This window comes from Ipomoea triloba, chromosome 15 (assembly GCF_003576645.1).
Source record: "Ipomoea triloba cultivar NCNSP0323 chromosome 15, ASM357664v1".
Lineage (NCBI taxonomy): Eukaryota > Viridiplantae > Streptophyta > Magnoliopsida > Solanales > Convolvulaceae > Ipomoea > Ipomoea triloba.
Window position 1 is genome coordinate 22,964,589 of NC_044930.1, and position 16,288 is coordinate 22,980,876.

A 16,288-nucleotide genomic window follows, 5' to 3' on the forward strand; every position below is an offset into this window, starting at 1 on the left:
CCCCCCCCCCCCAAAAAAAAAAAGAAAAAAAAAGAGGAAATATGGAGCATTTTTTTGTTGCATGGCACTATTTGTATTTCTTTTCCCAATCCGGTTGATATGACTGTAATACCCTCATATTTTTCATTTTTAGAAAGAGGCATGGGAATAAAAGGCATTTGAGAAATTTCCCAACTTTCAAAGGAAATATACAAGATATTTGATAATAGTCAATGCCAAGATAAATCAATAATTGAAAATTTTAGTTACAATATATTAAAACTTATAAATTATTGTTAGTTTTTATGTATGTAGGATGCAATAAATTGAGTTAATTTGACATTAATTGGGCATTTTTATCTAAATGCATTAAAAAATAGGGGTTTAAATGGCGCTAATTCCTATTTAATTGACAGGGTTCAGGGATAATACTTTTGCATCTGCCTGATAATTTGGCACCAATTTGACTATTCACATATAATATTATAATTTAGGGACCAAAAATGCTTCTCCCTCCCTGTCTCCACACACCGATATATGTATGCGCATATGCATGCCCTTATGCCCATAGTGTGAGAAAGAGGGATATTAATAATGTAGAAGGTTTCTATATGTGAGACGGGTCTAAAGGAAGTAACACACACAATCAACGAACCTTATAAGGCTTTGGTACTTTACCTCTAAATGTTGCTTCCACGAAATTCTCTTGGATGGATTCAGATCTGGTTCCAATCTCAAGTCAAAAGTTTTAGCTCTATGCCGTTTAGTTTAAGGTTCATGCTTGTTTTGTCATTCATGTAGATTCGTGTGCGAACTTTCATCCTACTTATTAACCATAATGGTGTGGATGGAGGAATCAAGAACATTACTTTCAAGATTAGTTTGTAACATTTGATTAGCAAAATCATGATCTGTTCACAATTAGAGTTCTTGGGAATTGGTTAATTGCATGTTTATAGCATTTGTTTGGTTTTGTAAGTATGGATCCTTATGAGACAATTTCTATTTTCTAATGCCCATTTAAGTGAGTAAAAGAGAAGTTGAGTTTCACTGAGTCACTGAAACATCAACTGACTAGCCTTGCCTAGTGTTTTGACTTTTTTGGATTCCTTCTGCCTAAATGTATCTCTTATCTAGTCTAAGCTCTGTCCATGCTCTTAATTAGATTCATTGGGCTCAAAGTCTCGGGGGTGTTTGGTTTGTGGGTTTTAAGCCCATTAATGGGAATAAAATCCTTTGGGTCAGTTTGTTTTCAACTTTTTGTAACATGGGAAAGTGAATAAAATACTCGTACTATAAAAAAATTCCCTTCCCTCTTATTTTGTTGGGTTTCTAAGTGGAAGAAGTTTGCTAGCTGTGATTGATGTTGTGGTGGACTTAATAACATAAGCTGGTTTGTGTTGTTGAGAAATGCCAAATGCTTGGTGAGGTGGGTGGAGTTACCTTTGCTAAGACTCATTCTCATTCCTCATGTTTTGATTCTGATTCCAATACCCTTGTCCAAACCAAACACACCCTTAATCCATCCTATTGGGGTCATTCATTTCAGTGAATTGTAGTATCAATAGTGTATTTAGACTGATCAGGAACCCTTGATAAGAAAGATTCTCACTGTAATAATTTAAAGAAATAATAGAGGCTGCTTTGAGTCCCTATAGTATGGAAAGCAACATATCAAGTAATGGAGAATTTTAATCATGAATATCTCTAGAGTTTGAAATAACTTCTTGCTTCTTATGTATAACTGATTCTTGTGCCAGGATGCATGTTGTCATGACAAATGTAAGGAAGCAAGGTTCTGATCATTTCAATCCAGCTGTAAGTTTGTTTAAACTTCATTTGGCATCTGTCATGTTTTCATTATCTTTAATATTTTACAGATTCTTGATATGATTGTAAGATCAACTTATATATATTTCAAAGGCATATAATTTGTAAATCATTGATTGAATTTTTATTCTAGTGTGTAAAAGTTGATGATTTTGATGACTTTGGCACTGATATGTGCCCTCCTCTTGGTAAGCCGTTTCATGAGTCAAATCCTGAATGCGATAAGAAAAACTGCTGTGGCTTCGAAGAGGCAGATGTTCCTGGTTCAAGGTATGCTACTATCAATTCATTTTGTCTTTATTGACAGGGCATGAAGCTCATTCTTTAAATGTTTCGAAACACACTAATAAGAATAAGTTTGTGTTTCTTCATGCTTTAGACAATGTAAAATTAGAAACAAACAGTCACTAATTTCTATTTTGTGCATTTGTTTACCCAAAATAAATACAGATGAATTTCTTTATATATATATATATATATATATATATATATATATATATATATCATTTAGGTCTTGTTTCATTTGTTACTGAAACAAGCCTATTTGCTTTGTGTCGGTGTTTTTTTTTATATGGGGCATAATAGAATTGCTCATTTTGTTGTATATAAAATATGCATAAATGAATTGATGTTGGTTAACTAAGGACTAATTTAGGTATTTTGTGTCTTCAGGTTTCAATGCCATAAGCTTGAGTCAAGTGACTTGAGTCAAGCTATTCATAAAGGTTCAAGTTATTGCTTTCTGCTCTTTTGATAACTGTTCTTGAATATTCCTTTGTGACAGTATCAGTTTCAGGTTCTAATCATAGCATGGATGAACGGAACATGGTACAAGAAGCAAGAGCTGAAGATCAGAAGTGGGAAAAGTATTAACTATTTTGTTCTGTCAGAACTTGCTTTTTTGTTATATTTGTGCATACCTGACCCTTGTTTTCTTATGGAAATGATAAGGGTTGTGAACTCCAACCTTTTTGCCAGGGAATACACTAATTTGCCATTAGAACTCAAATGCCCTCTCTGCAACACATTTTTAAAGGAGGCTGTGCTTATACCTTGCTGCCAGCATAGTTTTTGTAAAAAATGTGAGTAGTTTATGTGGAAATAAGCTGCCTTCATATTGTACAAATTTTCAGTCATCATGCCTTTGATGTTTGGGAAGCATGCTGTGATTTACAATTTGCATTGAGATGCTTTGTGTCTCTTGGTTACTCATCAAGCAATATATTCTTTAAACGTCCAGGTGTTCCTCTGCATTCAAATTGTTGTGTCATAATGTTTCCTGATTTACAGCTTCATTTTTTTCTTTTGGGGTGACTCTGGTTTCAGGCATTAGCTTTGATCTTCTTGAGAAGAAAAGGTGCCCAATTTGTTCATCCAACAAATTCAGAGTGGACGACTTGCTCCCAAACTTATCTCTAAGACAAGCAGTTGAGCATTTTCTTGGATCTCAAATGATTGGTACGGGCTCAAAGAATGATCTGTGTAAACTTGTACCAGGTGAGAAATCTTTCTAACACTCCATGTTTTTTAATGAAAGGATAGACACTTTATTACATTGACATGGTAATGGTTCATTGTTAAATACAGATGGAGAATCTGGAATTCATGCTATGGACATTTCTTGTGCTGTAACTGTTATTCAAAGGGAACCTGAAATGCCTCATTCTCCCTCTGCTACTGGACATGGATCAAATCAAGTTTTAGCGGATTCATTTTTTGAGTCGTTTAGGAGAAATACATCACGGAAGATGCGCCGATTTGGTGGACGAAGAGCTCAATTTGCTCACTTGAATCTTCATGGTGAAGCTGATAATGTGCCAATTACTGACTTTCAGGGGGAAAACCGGCCGCTAAATTTACGTAACATCCATATTCATGATGAAGGTAATAATTTTTATAAACTTGTTCAGAAGGCACTTAGGGGGTGTTTCAAGGGTTTAGTGCTTAGTCTATTCATCAGCTGAAAATAATTCCCCCATATTTGTATCATTGCCATTAAAATTTAAAATAAGTGGTGATGTTAAGATTGGCCCTTAATTGCACCCAAAAAAATTTGTTGGTTCTTTCTTTTTTTCAATTTCTTGTATGGTAAAAAGGATAAAAAAAAAATTTGTATGGTGAAATTTACCTTGAAACAAAGATCCATATCTGTAAAAACATAGAAGTTGAGGTTGAGGAGGAAGTGGAATAGGTATGGTTCCATACTTTCATTTCGTATGTGAAGAAAGGATCATCTCTTTGTTACCCATATTTCAATCTCCTAGTGATACTGTCGTTGTCCTCTTCTCTTTTTCTTGATGATGATTTCTCAAGTCAGGTTAATAATATCAGACTTTCATTTTCCAAGTTGAGTAGTTGATTCTACCAAGTGATTACATTCCCCTAAAATTGCATCCTGCTACTTCTCCATTTTCCTACAATGTTTAAAGATGTGTGCTTGCTGAAGATTTTAAAGTATCACTTAGTTTACTCCATGAATTCTAACATGTTTATTTTGCTCCAGTGGAATCTACCATGAAGAGGAAAGGAGGACAACTAGTCAATACAGAAGGTCAAATCAATTATTCTCAAGTGCAATCAATTTGTGTTCAATTACTTACTATTATTGTTTATGTTTCAGGTGAGGAGACAAATTTTTGGGCTACTGGTAGGCCTAAAAAGGTAATTTTGATAAACATGAATATTTACTATTTTTTAATATGTTTCTCTACTTATTATCAATGTATATCTTAGCTGCTATACTTTCTATAATGTTGCATTTTCCGTACCATTCTTAATAGCAATGCTTTGCCAACTAAGTATTCATTTGAGAAGTTCTTGCTATTTAATTGGATAAAGTTCTCCTTTGCTAGCTTAATACATTGCTAGGATTTATATTCCGGATTACTGTTTCTATGAATTTCAACAAGTCTATATACCATTATATATTTAGAAATGGAAGATAAATATGATTGCTATTTTCATGTTTCCTGTTTAAATATACTTACCTGCACTATTGGAACACAGGGAGGGCGTAACTGTTACATATGTGGTTCTCTGGAGCATCTTATGAGAGACTGTCCTTTTGCTTCTAGTCCACATCCCATGGTTCACACAGGTTCGTATAAAAATTCTTGCAGATATATATGGATTCCAAAATTATAAATATTTACTTGGTTATCCTTGCATTTAGGAAATTATATGCTTATGGGAGGGATGCCAGGCTATCCACCACCATATTGGAATAGCACTCTGTATTCTCCCATGAGGCCATTTACAAATATGTATGGTAATCCTGGAATGATGCCATTTGGTGCATGCATGGTCCCTACAGCTACTTTTTGTGCTTCTCCATATATGCCCACCATGCACAGTGGAATGCCCCTCAATGGGTAGGTTCTTTGTATGAATATACTTCTGTTTTGTTTTGTTTTTTATTTTGTTGTGTTTGTTTTTGTTTTTGGCATTTCTTGCATACATTGTATGATTTCTTTTAAGATGTGTCAGATAACCATAGTTTCTACCTTCTTGCAGAGGAGTCATGAGAAAGGACAGCATGGCACCTCCAATGGGAATCAAAGCTGAGTGCATAAAAAACCAAAATGAATTTATGGAGCCCCAACACCATAGCGGCAAAAGGAATGTTTCAGATGAAAACTTGGGGAGGTAATTTAAGTAGATAAAACACTAGTGCAGGAAGGAGGAGCCAATCTCACCCTACCCTTTCTACAGCAGTAATACTTGTCCTTGCTACAAAATACATTAGCAATAAGCTTATGTTTTTCATTTTTAATACTATGCAGATCTAGAGGGAAGCAATGCAGTGATAAATATGATGGCAATGTGCCCTATGGTAAGAACGAAAAAAAAAGGCTAGATTACAAACATTGTAAAGATAGGGAAGGAAGTACAAGTTGCTCTGAGGACAACATGGGTCCAAGGCCAAAGAGGAAATATCAGCATGTTGTCACTAGACGTGAGAGAAGTCCTCCATCCTTTAGGGAGAAGCATATGGAGAGGTCAAATTCTGGCTTGGAGGATTTGCAGCGCAGTAGGGAGAAGCATGAACACCACCATAGAGATTCTAGAAAACACCATGAAAAAAAGGTACAAGGTGGCAGTGATTCTAGTTGGGATCACCATCATGTCTCTAGAGAGGAACGCAGAAGATTGGAGCACGATGTGAGAGGTTGCCAGAAGCGTCCCAATTTTTCTGATTCAGGTTCTCCTCGGAATCATAGAGTAGGTGGCAAAGAAAGGGAATCTGGCCTTGAGTACAGACATCCTAGGAACAATAGCAAACACCCTGTCAATGAGTTGCGTGATGAAAGGAGGCAAATGGTTGATGGCTCATATGAAGATTGTAGAGCTGATTACCATCTCCGCAAAAGAAAGAGAGTCCATTAGATTGTCAAGCATGACTCTGAGGTACCATGTAAATGAGGAGGCACATACATCATTATAGGTGACGGATCTTGTTTACTTTCATTTCACAAAGGTACTTTGTATAAGCTTGTTTTAGGAGTGGTAGTTCAAAGTTTATAGTCATCAATGAGTTACATATACCCCATAGGTGATGGATTTATTTAGGTACATATAAAGGTTATATTTAAATACATAGGTATTCTAGATTTCTAGGATCTAATTTGAATCTCTGTTTGGCTTTGTTGGTACAGATTCGTTAAAAGTGGTCGGCTTTTGGACAGTAACATTTTGACTAACCTTTACTAACATTTGCTAACTAATCCTATTCACTTCTTAGTGTGGGATCTGGATGCTAGCAAAGGTTTTAACCAGAACCCGTTCTGGTTAATCATTTAGTTTGGACCATTTTATATGCTGCCCAACTATCTCCTGCAAAAAGGTAACGTAGCTGATTGAGGTATGTTCTCTTTTCAAATTCTGGTAATTTCACCATCCTGCTAATACTTCCCAAATGAGACCTGCTCCACACACTTGGAGGACTTTGTCTATTGCAAAAGTTATATGACTCCTACCTGAAAGTTGCTAGACCACCTTGCTGTTTCTTGTTTCCCTCCCCTTTAATTTAATTCCCTTCAAAATCTTTTATTTCTTCAATCATTTCCTTGTTTAAAAAAAAATGTTCAAAGGAATGTTGAAAATTTAAATGAAAAATGTCAAACACACACTCAGTTGCTTTTCTTTTTTTTTTTTTTTTTATCTTTTTTGAAAATGTTTCATTACTTTAGTCTGTATGTCTAGCTTCATTTTCTCATATCTGTCTACTAGTTTATTTCCATTAAAAATATTTTCAAACATGCATGTAGGAGTTCGTTCTATCACCACTGGTGGGAAATATACTTCTCATCTCACACCCCGTTCCCACTGGGGAAAGGAACTTCTCCCCATCCCCCATTCTCGAGGAGAATTTTCGGAGATGTGAAATTCTCGTCCTCTAGTCAACCCTAAAGTCAAACTAGTGTTTCAGTATAACTTTATATATATATATATATATTTCTGTTCAAATGTGGTTGCGTCTTCCCGTGCGGTTGGTGCGGTTCACACCACTCAATGTTAAAAAATGCACTACTCAATGTTAGAAAACACGCCATAATAAAAATACACAGAAACACTATAAAACACACCACAGCCAAAATAATGCAACATAACTTCCCTTGCTAACACTGTGTGGTGTATATTTATATATCTAATGGTGTGTATCTAATGATGCACATTTGTGTGGTGTATTTTCTAACATTGAGTGGTGTATATTTGTATACATAGTGGTGCGACCGCACTGACCGCACGTTAAGGGACGATCACATCTGATCATGACCCTATATATATATATATATATATATATATAATATTTTTTTTTTAAAAAATGTATCCGGGGACTAGGAGGGAAAGGATATCCCTGCTAGGGACTAGATACTTCTCGTCCCTGTTGGAGCATGAATCCCCACGGTTTAAGGAGAAATTGTCGTATAATTTTTTTTTTTCATGTTAAATTGCCGAATAGGCTATTTGGTAGATTTTAGTTGCATTTCATTACAACATAATTCTTTATCGTAAATTACGATGTTTAGTTGGAGGGAATTGCAATTCTCTCCATTCATTGAATTAGAACTTATGTACTTACCCTAAGAATTTCAATTCGATGGGTAAGGAAAAAAAATGACTAAATTGCCCTTTTATTATTATTATTATTATTATTATTATTATTATTATTATTACACAAGGACATTTTAGTCTTTATATCACTTCTTCTTTCCTATTCCTAATAATTTCAGGGTTACACTTGTGTGAGACCGTTTCACGGGTCTTAATCTTACAGACGGGTCGGACCAATATAATTTGTGTCCTAAAAACCAATCAAAGATCAACTCATAACCGTAACTATGACTTAAATTATGTTGACCCGTCACGTCACATGGATTAAGACTCGTGAGACGGTCTCATACAAGTTTAGTACTGTTCGAGTGGGTTGAAACTTGCGAGTTAGGGCTATAAAAAATGGCCCGTGAAGAAGTGGGCCTAACGAGTCTGACCCGTTAAGGCCCACGGCTTGTGCTGTTAGCACGGGTCGCGGGCTAGGCACTATTTTAAAAGAAATAAGATATATCTATACATTGTGTACACACTAATATATATAACATATATTCATGTGTACATAGTGGCATAGTGCGTGTACACACTTAGTATATGTTATATATATTCATGTGTACACAGTATATAGTATTAAAAAAAAAAAAAAAAAAAAAAAAAGCTTGTGCGCTGCCTCACCAACTTGCGTGGGGCAGGCACGCTAGGGTTGATTAACCTGTTTGATTTTGACTTTTTAGTATTCTTGCGAGCTGGCTCGGCAACTCGCGTGGGGCACTCTAGGGTTGATTAACCTGTTTGATTTTAAATTTTTAGTATTTCAAATTTTAATTTTATAAATTTTTATATCATATATATATATATGGGGCTCGCGAGCGGCTTGTCGAGTCACGAGCCTAAGATATTAGAGTTCGAACAATCGAACATAACTTGATTGTTAAACGAGCCGCTCGAGCTGGGGTTGAGCTTGAGCCGAACTTTGACCAAGCAGTTCGCGAGCCGCTTGCGAGCTGTTCGGCTCATTTACATCCTAATTGAGAATACATTATTTTGTATAAATGTACATTCAGTATACAAATAATATATCTTTAATATATTTAAAATGTATATTTTGTTATGGTCCATACAATAATATACCTATGAAAACTATAAATATATACTCCGTAGTATTTATCTAAAAGTGTACAATTAGTATTCATTTGGGTTGTAGTAGTTTTCAACGGGTAAATTATGCTATGGACGGGTGTCCACCTTGCGAGGTGGATTCGTGTTCATATTCACAATTTTAGAATTTTATATACAAAATTATATTACTCTATATTCACAATTTTATTATATAGATTCAAAAATTGTGTTATATGTTGAATATAGAGTTATGAAATTGTGAATATAGAGTTCTAAAATTGTGATTAAAATTTTTAAAAAAATATAAATTCTATATATTTAAATATTGTAATAAATTATAAAATTTTAATTTCATTACATATTTGTATAATTGCTAAATGGTATATTATTTATATATTCATATAGTTGAAATTTTTACGTTATAAATTAGAAACTTATTATTTTGAAAATTTTAATATAAGTTGATTAATAAATAAAGATTCTTAGAATTTATTGATGTAAATGTGGTATTCTTAGCTTATAAGATTAGATTTAAAAAAAAAAAAAAAAAAAAAAAAAAAAAAAAAAAACACTCACTTTTGCATATAAGATCACGTTGGCCCTAGCATGGTAACATAATAACACGTAGGTTGTGCAATAATTATAACAATGACCTGGGTTTACTTTATAAGGTAGATTTATCACAATTTACCTACTAAATGTTCACAATTCAAATTTGAACATTTAATATATAAATTGTGAATATTTAATATCTAAATTGTGTACTTTAGATTTGAGTCTACCTTGCAAAGTAGATCCTGGTTTATGAAATAATTTACGTTGGGTTGATTGACTTGGTACATGTGACTTGGGCTCGTGACAGCTCATATTGTTATTTCTAGTGGATGTCTTACCTTTTATTACATCTTAGGGCATCTTCGATGCATAGGTACTATTCTTTTTCTCCACATTATTAACCAAATATACATTCAATCACCGAGTAAAAATAATAATAATTATTATTATTATAAGATTAATTTTATAGTTATTGTTAAAATTTTAAGTTTGCAATATCTATAATCACACATTTTCTCTTTATTTTTTAACAACCTTTAGCATTAAATGTTGAGCATATTATATATATATATATAAAAGGGAATAGTTGAATCAGTGAAAATATGCTCTTTATGTAAAAAGTTTTATATATATATATATATATATATATATATATATATATAAAAGGGAATAGTTGAATAAGTGAAAATATGCTCTTTATGTAAAAAGTATCAACTGATTTGATATATTAATTTGGATAGATCAGCGGTTGATGGTTGATGTAAAAATAGGGATAAAAAGATAGGTAAGTTTTATGAATGTTGTAAATTTAAAAATTTATAATAATTATAAAATTGATCGTGTACTTTTTTTATTAAATTATTCAATTATTAATAATATTGATTGATTATTGGATGGTCGAGATCCTTGTCATGTTTTACATGAAAATACATAATTAATTTTATAATTATTAAAAAATTTTAGGGGCAAAGTTCATTTTAAAATTTCTAAAATTATTGCGAACATGAAAGTTTAGTAATGATAAGATTATATCCTTATTTTTCTTTATTTTTTAGCAAACATTAATTGTTGATCTATCCAATTAGATGAATCAAATCATTTATCACTTTTTTTGTAAGAATGTATTTTCTCTTGAGTTTTCTCCTAGATCAACGGTTGATAGTTGTTGAAAAAAAGAGAAAAATGAGACGACTTTTATAAATATTGTAAATTTTTAAATTTACAATAATTATAATTTATAAAAGTAATTACATGTTCTTTTTTACAATAATTATAATTTATAAAAGTAATTACATGTTCTTTTGTACAATAATTATAATTTATAAAAGTAATTACATGTTCTTTTGTTAAAAACTTAACAATTGATGAAACATGATGAGTGAGTGTTATTAGTTGTCATTACAATAATTATAATTTATAAAAGTAATTACATGTTCTTTTTTACAATAATTATAATTTATAAAAGTAATTACATGTTCTTTTGTACAATAATTATAATTTATAAAAGTAATTACATGTTCTTTTGTTAAAAACTTAACAATTGATGAAACATGATGAGTGAGTGTTATTAGTTGTCATTAGTTTCATTTGAACCCTCTCGTGTGTGTGTGTATGTAGAGAATTTGAATGAAATAAGGGAGTATTCGAGAAACAGGAACCAATCAAATTTGTCTATTTGGAAGATTTAACAATTTTAAAGGAGGGAAAGATGGAAAAATGTAATGACATTTTAATAAATAACTTGAACGTTAAGTATAAATAATAACACTATAGATTACACTTAGTAACATTATCGAGTATATTCCGCGATACTATAAGTGCGGTGAAATTCTCAATCTTTTACTCTGTACAATTTATAGTTTAGTTTTTTTTTTAAGTTTGTGGTTTAGATTTTTTTTAATTTGGTTTAAAGGTTCACTTTAAAATTTAATTTTTATTTTACTTTTAAAGTGCACCTAGCAACAATATAAAGTATATCATATATTGATATTAAGTGTACTTCACATTATTATTAATTGCACAAAGTTAATTTTATTTAGGGTTCATCCTTTTTAAAGTATATGATTTAATATCTTTTATTTGATTTAAGGGTTCTTTTCTTTTTTTTTTTTTGCCAAAGACCTTGTGGTCTAGTAGCACCCAGTCGCATTCTCACATGGGAGGGGTGGGTTCAAGCCTCAGTGGAGGTAATATTGGCTCTTTGTGTTTTATTTGGCTGAGAAAGTAGCTATGAACATATATTACATTGTAACAGAGTCAATAGTACTAAAAAAAAAGTTAACTTTTTACTTTTTAAGAGTTTAAATTTTATAGTCACTCTTTGGATTTAGTTTTCCGATTTGGTTTTTTGGATTTATCAATAGATCTACTGTATAGCTTTATAGTGTTGTTACTTGTATTTTAAAATTTGAATTATTTATAAAAATATTATCGCATTTTTTTCTATAATTGCTTTTGATTCGTTAGATCTTTTCAGATGCACGACTCTGATTAGTTCATAGTTTTCTACTTGGTAGCAGTTCTCGGCAAGAGTGTGTCGTGTGTGACTTGGTCCCTACATGCTAAATTATATTGTAGATTAGGGTGTGCATGGCGTGTCTTGATTTAAAACGATGTTGTTATATTTTAAGTGTCAATTAGTACATCATATTTTATAACATTATTTTGTAATATGTTCATAATATTTGTTTTATATGTTCATAAATATAAACTTACTTATAATGAACACTAAATTAAATGAACATTATATGTATTTCTATTAAAAATTATTTCTATATGTTTATAAAAATAAATAATATATATAAATATTATATTACCAACGCATTATATTTAATAACATTCATCATATATTATATTTATAATATTTATTATATATGTCCATTAACACTTAACTAAATATACATCATATGTATTTTCATTCATAATAGATTCATAATGTTTATAAAAGCAAAATTGTATGTACATAAATATTATTTACAAGTGCACCATGTTTAATTACATTTATCTTGTACTATATTCATAATATTTGTTCTATATGTACACAAATCTAATCCTTAATTATTGTCCATAAACTTTAAATTAAATGTACTTATGTACATCATTATATTTTCATTCAATTTATAGTATTTTATAATATTTATTCTATATGTTCAGTTAAGTTTAATGTCGTACATAAAAGTATACATACTAAATAATTATTACCTCTGTCCCATTTCATGTGTCTGATTCGGCTAACGAGGTTTGACTGGAGTTATTTTTAATTTAATTTTTCATAATATTAAGTTTACTATTAGTATATAAAATTTATATATTTAGAAACTACACTAAAAGTACTATTAAACACAAAAAATTAAATTCAAAAATAAGTTTAAATTTATATATTTAGAAACTACACTAAAAGTACTATTAAAAAAAAAATCATATTCAAAAATAAGTTTTAAATGTTAAAGAATATAAACAATGGAAAAAGAGTTAGTTTGACCAATGAATAGTAAGTAAGACAAATAAAATGGGACAGGGGGAGTATCTTATATAGTTATATGCCTATAGATTTTTTTTTTAATAGCAATATGGGTGTCATTTAAAAGATTTGAATTTGAGTATTTTAAGTATTATTTATTTTATACATTAATCTTATTTGTACAAAATAGAAAAATATAAAATTTAATTTAAGTTGAATAAAAATGTATAAGAAAAAAAATATGGATGTGTTTGGGTGCATGTAAATTCATGCATCCTGATACATTATATAATTATTGCTCCCATAGTATGGTTAATTATTATGATCTAGGTTGTATTTGGTAAGGGTGATCACATTTCTAGTTTTGAATTCGTGGTTCACAAATTTAAGATAAATGAAATCGAAATTGAAATCTTTTAAGAAGGATTTGATTTAGTTCTTTGAATCAACAATTTTTATGTAAATCTTTGATCAAACCTTGTTTTTTCTTTGCCAATTTAAGTTTTTATTTTTGATATTATTCAAATTTAACGATTTTCAAAAAGAATCTCAAACAATTCTAAGATTAAATAGCTAAAATTCTGGCATATAGTGACTCTCCTTTGTAGGGGAGGTAATGAGATCGAGCCTCAATGAGGTATTTAATTTTTGTGCTTCAACATGTTGAAAAAGTATAAATAAACAGATACTATAATGTAATAGAGTTAGTAGTACACTAGTACTAAAAAAAACAATAATTACTTTTTATAATATTATAGGTGCCAAGTTCATGACGATTTGTTTCTGGCTAGAATTTTGAAAGGCTAACGCTAAAGTTTTTTTTACCCTAACGCTCTCATTCAAGTTTGTGGGTCTCATGGGTAGACTTGTGGTGAGTTTTAAAAAATTAAATAAGAGAAAAATGATTAAATTGCATGATGTGCTACATGTTTATATTTTAATATTATATAAATTTTTAGTTATATATATATATATATATATATATATATATATATATATATATATATATATGTCCTAATCACTAATCAGGTGAGAACCATGTCGCAGGTGAGAGATTGTAGACAAATTCGAACCCCTAATCTTGTAGAACTAATAGTTCAAAATAAACAAAATTTTGTAATATTTATGAAAAAGACTCCGCTTATTTTAAAAATTTATAATATTTAAGAAAATGACCCCACTTATTTTTTTACTTGATTTTCCATCTATCAGATCTTGCAGATTAATGGTTTGGATTTGTCCACACGTTCTTATCTTGGGAGTGATTCTCATATGATTAGGATTCATAGTTAGTATTGTTCTTTTAGAGTTAATACCCATTTTGGTCCTCCGACTATTAGCTAATAATTGATTTAGTTCCAAACTATTAAAAGTACTCAATTTAGTCCTCTGACTTTTAAAACGGTACACAATGTGGTCCTTCGTTACAATTGCCCTGTTTCCACCGTTATTTAGAAGTGCAAAGAAGTATTTTATTATATCAAGCAAATTCCTTCCTCTTAAAATGAACTTGCTTCCAAAACAATACACCTTACCTCCTCTGCCTTAGATTCACGCCATTTGCAGAAGAGCATGTCGCTGCTAAGGAGGATGCAAAACAGGGAGACTTCTTCATCATCCTCTAGGTCAGTGAAGCAAACATTACACTTTCGAGATGTGATTCGAATTCTCCATTGTAATTGCGATAATGATTTAACCCTTCAAACCTCATGGAGTTTTGATAATCCTGATCGAAGATTTTGGAATTGTGTTGGTATCAATGTAAGCAATTAACATTAATTTGGTTCACAGAACTTTGATTAGTTCATCAATTTTTTTTTTCTTTTATGAGTCAAACCAGACTTGGTTCAAAAAAAAATTCGACTAATAGTTTGTATTTATTTATTAATTTATTTATTTAGAATGGTTGACAAATGTTTTGTAGTTATTTATTTAGAATTGTTGACAATGTTTTTCATAAATGAATATATGGCATGCACTCATGTGGAATTTTTTTATTGGTTTGAACCTCCAATGTGTTCACAGTCGAAGAAAGACCATTCTCGGATTGTTGAAGAGGGTGAACCAAAATGAAGAAGAAATTGAGAGGCTCAAAGAATTATTACGAAGTGGTGATAGTCCATAAAAAAATATTGTAATGGCAAATGACTCAAATGGTGCAAATGGTTCAAAGCATTGTTCTTGGTAGCAAAAGGAGTAGTAATGATTAATGTCATGGCAAAGAAATGTGAAAAACCTAGTGATCTGTATAGGTTGCCATAAAATTATGTAATTGCTCACTATTTCGTATTTACAATGCTCACTATATAATGTAACTTTCATTCCATATTTATGGTTCTTATTTCATTCCTCATTCTGTATTTCGTATTTAAATTGCTATTTGAAAAAGAGATTGCATAAATTGGGCAAAATAGAGATTCCATAAATTGGGCAAAATATACCCCTTCATAGTTTGGTTTGTTTCTTTCTAACACTGCCACAAAAAAGAACCATTGCACTAAAGAAAAAACCATACTTCTGCCAACCATGGCAAGACTGCCAAAAAAAAAAAAAAACCATGGCTAAAACTGCCAACAAAAAGAAACCATGGCAATAGTTTGGTTTATCCATTTCTAACAAAACACAAACCATGCTAACACTACTACCAGAAACACTACCAACACTACCCACAGTTCATTCAAGTTCAATAGGTTCATTGAAATCCCCTTTAAATTTGGTCTTGAACCCCATGGTAGGCCTTGTTTGGTATTTTCTTGTAGCCACTTCCTTTGTCTTCACTTGCTTTCTCAACCCAAGAGTCTTCTAAAAAGTCTTCTATTTTTTGAAGTAGGAGAGGAAACTGTTGAACTTGTCTTTCTTCTCTAACTTGCTTTGTCTTGACCACATCATGTGCTGGATTTTCTCGAAAAATGACACTTTTACGAATTGCACCACCTCATGTCCTACTTCAACCTGTAACAAACACATTAAACCATTACAACCTCAAAGTTTAAACTAAACTGTCACAAGAATTAAGCCTTAAAAGTACCTCATGTGAAGGATTTTCTAGATTCTCTGGCAGATTTAGGTTATGCACCACCTCATTTCATACTTCAAACTGAAACAAGCACATTAAACCACTACAACCTCAAAGTTTAAACTAAACTGCCAATAGAATTAAGCCTTAAAAGTACCTCAAGTAATGGATTTTCTGGATTCCTAGGTAGATTTAGGTTGCATAACCTCATTTCCTACTTCAACATGAAACAAGCACATTAAACCACTACAACATCAAAGTTTAAAACAAATTGTCAC

General features: G+C 31.3%; 1 protein-coding gene and 1 long non-coding RNA gene across 5 annotated transcripts in view; both read left to right on the forward strand.

The window, feature by feature from the left end:
- Window positions 1-6,791, forward strand: part of LOC116007071 (E3 ubiquitin-protein ligase RBBP6-like) — a 10,777-nt gene extending 3,986 nt beyond the window's left edge. Inside the window, exons 3-16 of one of the 4 annotated variants that reach the window (XR_004095197.1) lie at window positions 1,740-1,797; window positions 1,943-2,079; window positions 2,482-2,534; window positions 2,606-2,675; window positions 2,761-2,891; window positions 3,136-3,306; window positions 3,397-3,693; window positions 4,313-4,360; window positions 4,430-4,470; window positions 4,816-4,906; window positions 4,982-5,180; window positions 5,323-5,454; window positions 5,592-6,286; window positions 6,465-6,791. Coding sequence is in view for 2 of the 4 variants with exons in the window: in XM_031247654.1 (XP_031103514.1) it covers window positions 1,740-1,797; window positions 1,943-2,079; window positions 2,482-2,534; window positions 2,606-2,675; window positions 2,761-2,891; window positions 3,136-3,306; window positions 3,397-3,693; window positions 4,313-4,360; window positions 4,430-4,470; window positions 4,816-4,906; window positions 4,982-5,180; window positions 5,323-5,454; window positions 5,592-6,195 (2,032 nt within the window). In the remaining 2 variants the exon portion in view is untranslated. Of the gene's footprint in view, window positions 1-1,739; window positions 1,798-1,942; window positions 2,080-2,481; window positions 2,535-2,605; window positions 2,676-2,760; window positions 2,892-3,135; window positions 3,307-3,396; window positions 3,694-4,312; window positions 4,361-4,429; window positions 4,471-4,815; window positions 4,907-4,981; window positions 5,181-5,322; window positions 5,455-5,591; window positions 6,440-6,464 lie in introns of those variants that run through there. The other 3 variants (XR_004095198.1, XM_031247656.1, XM_031247654.1) reach the window with 3 other exon arrangements.
- A 7,525-nt stretch (window positions 6,792-14,316) lies between these two features.
- LOC116005611 lies at window positions 14,317-15,320 on the forward strand. Its single transcript, XR_004095000.1, has 2 exons — window positions 14,317-14,619; window positions 15,020-15,320. It is a non-coding gene; the product is annotated as an uncharacterized LOC116005611 (long non-coding RNA).
- The last annotated feature ends 968 nt before the right edge of the window (window positions 15,321-16,288 follow it).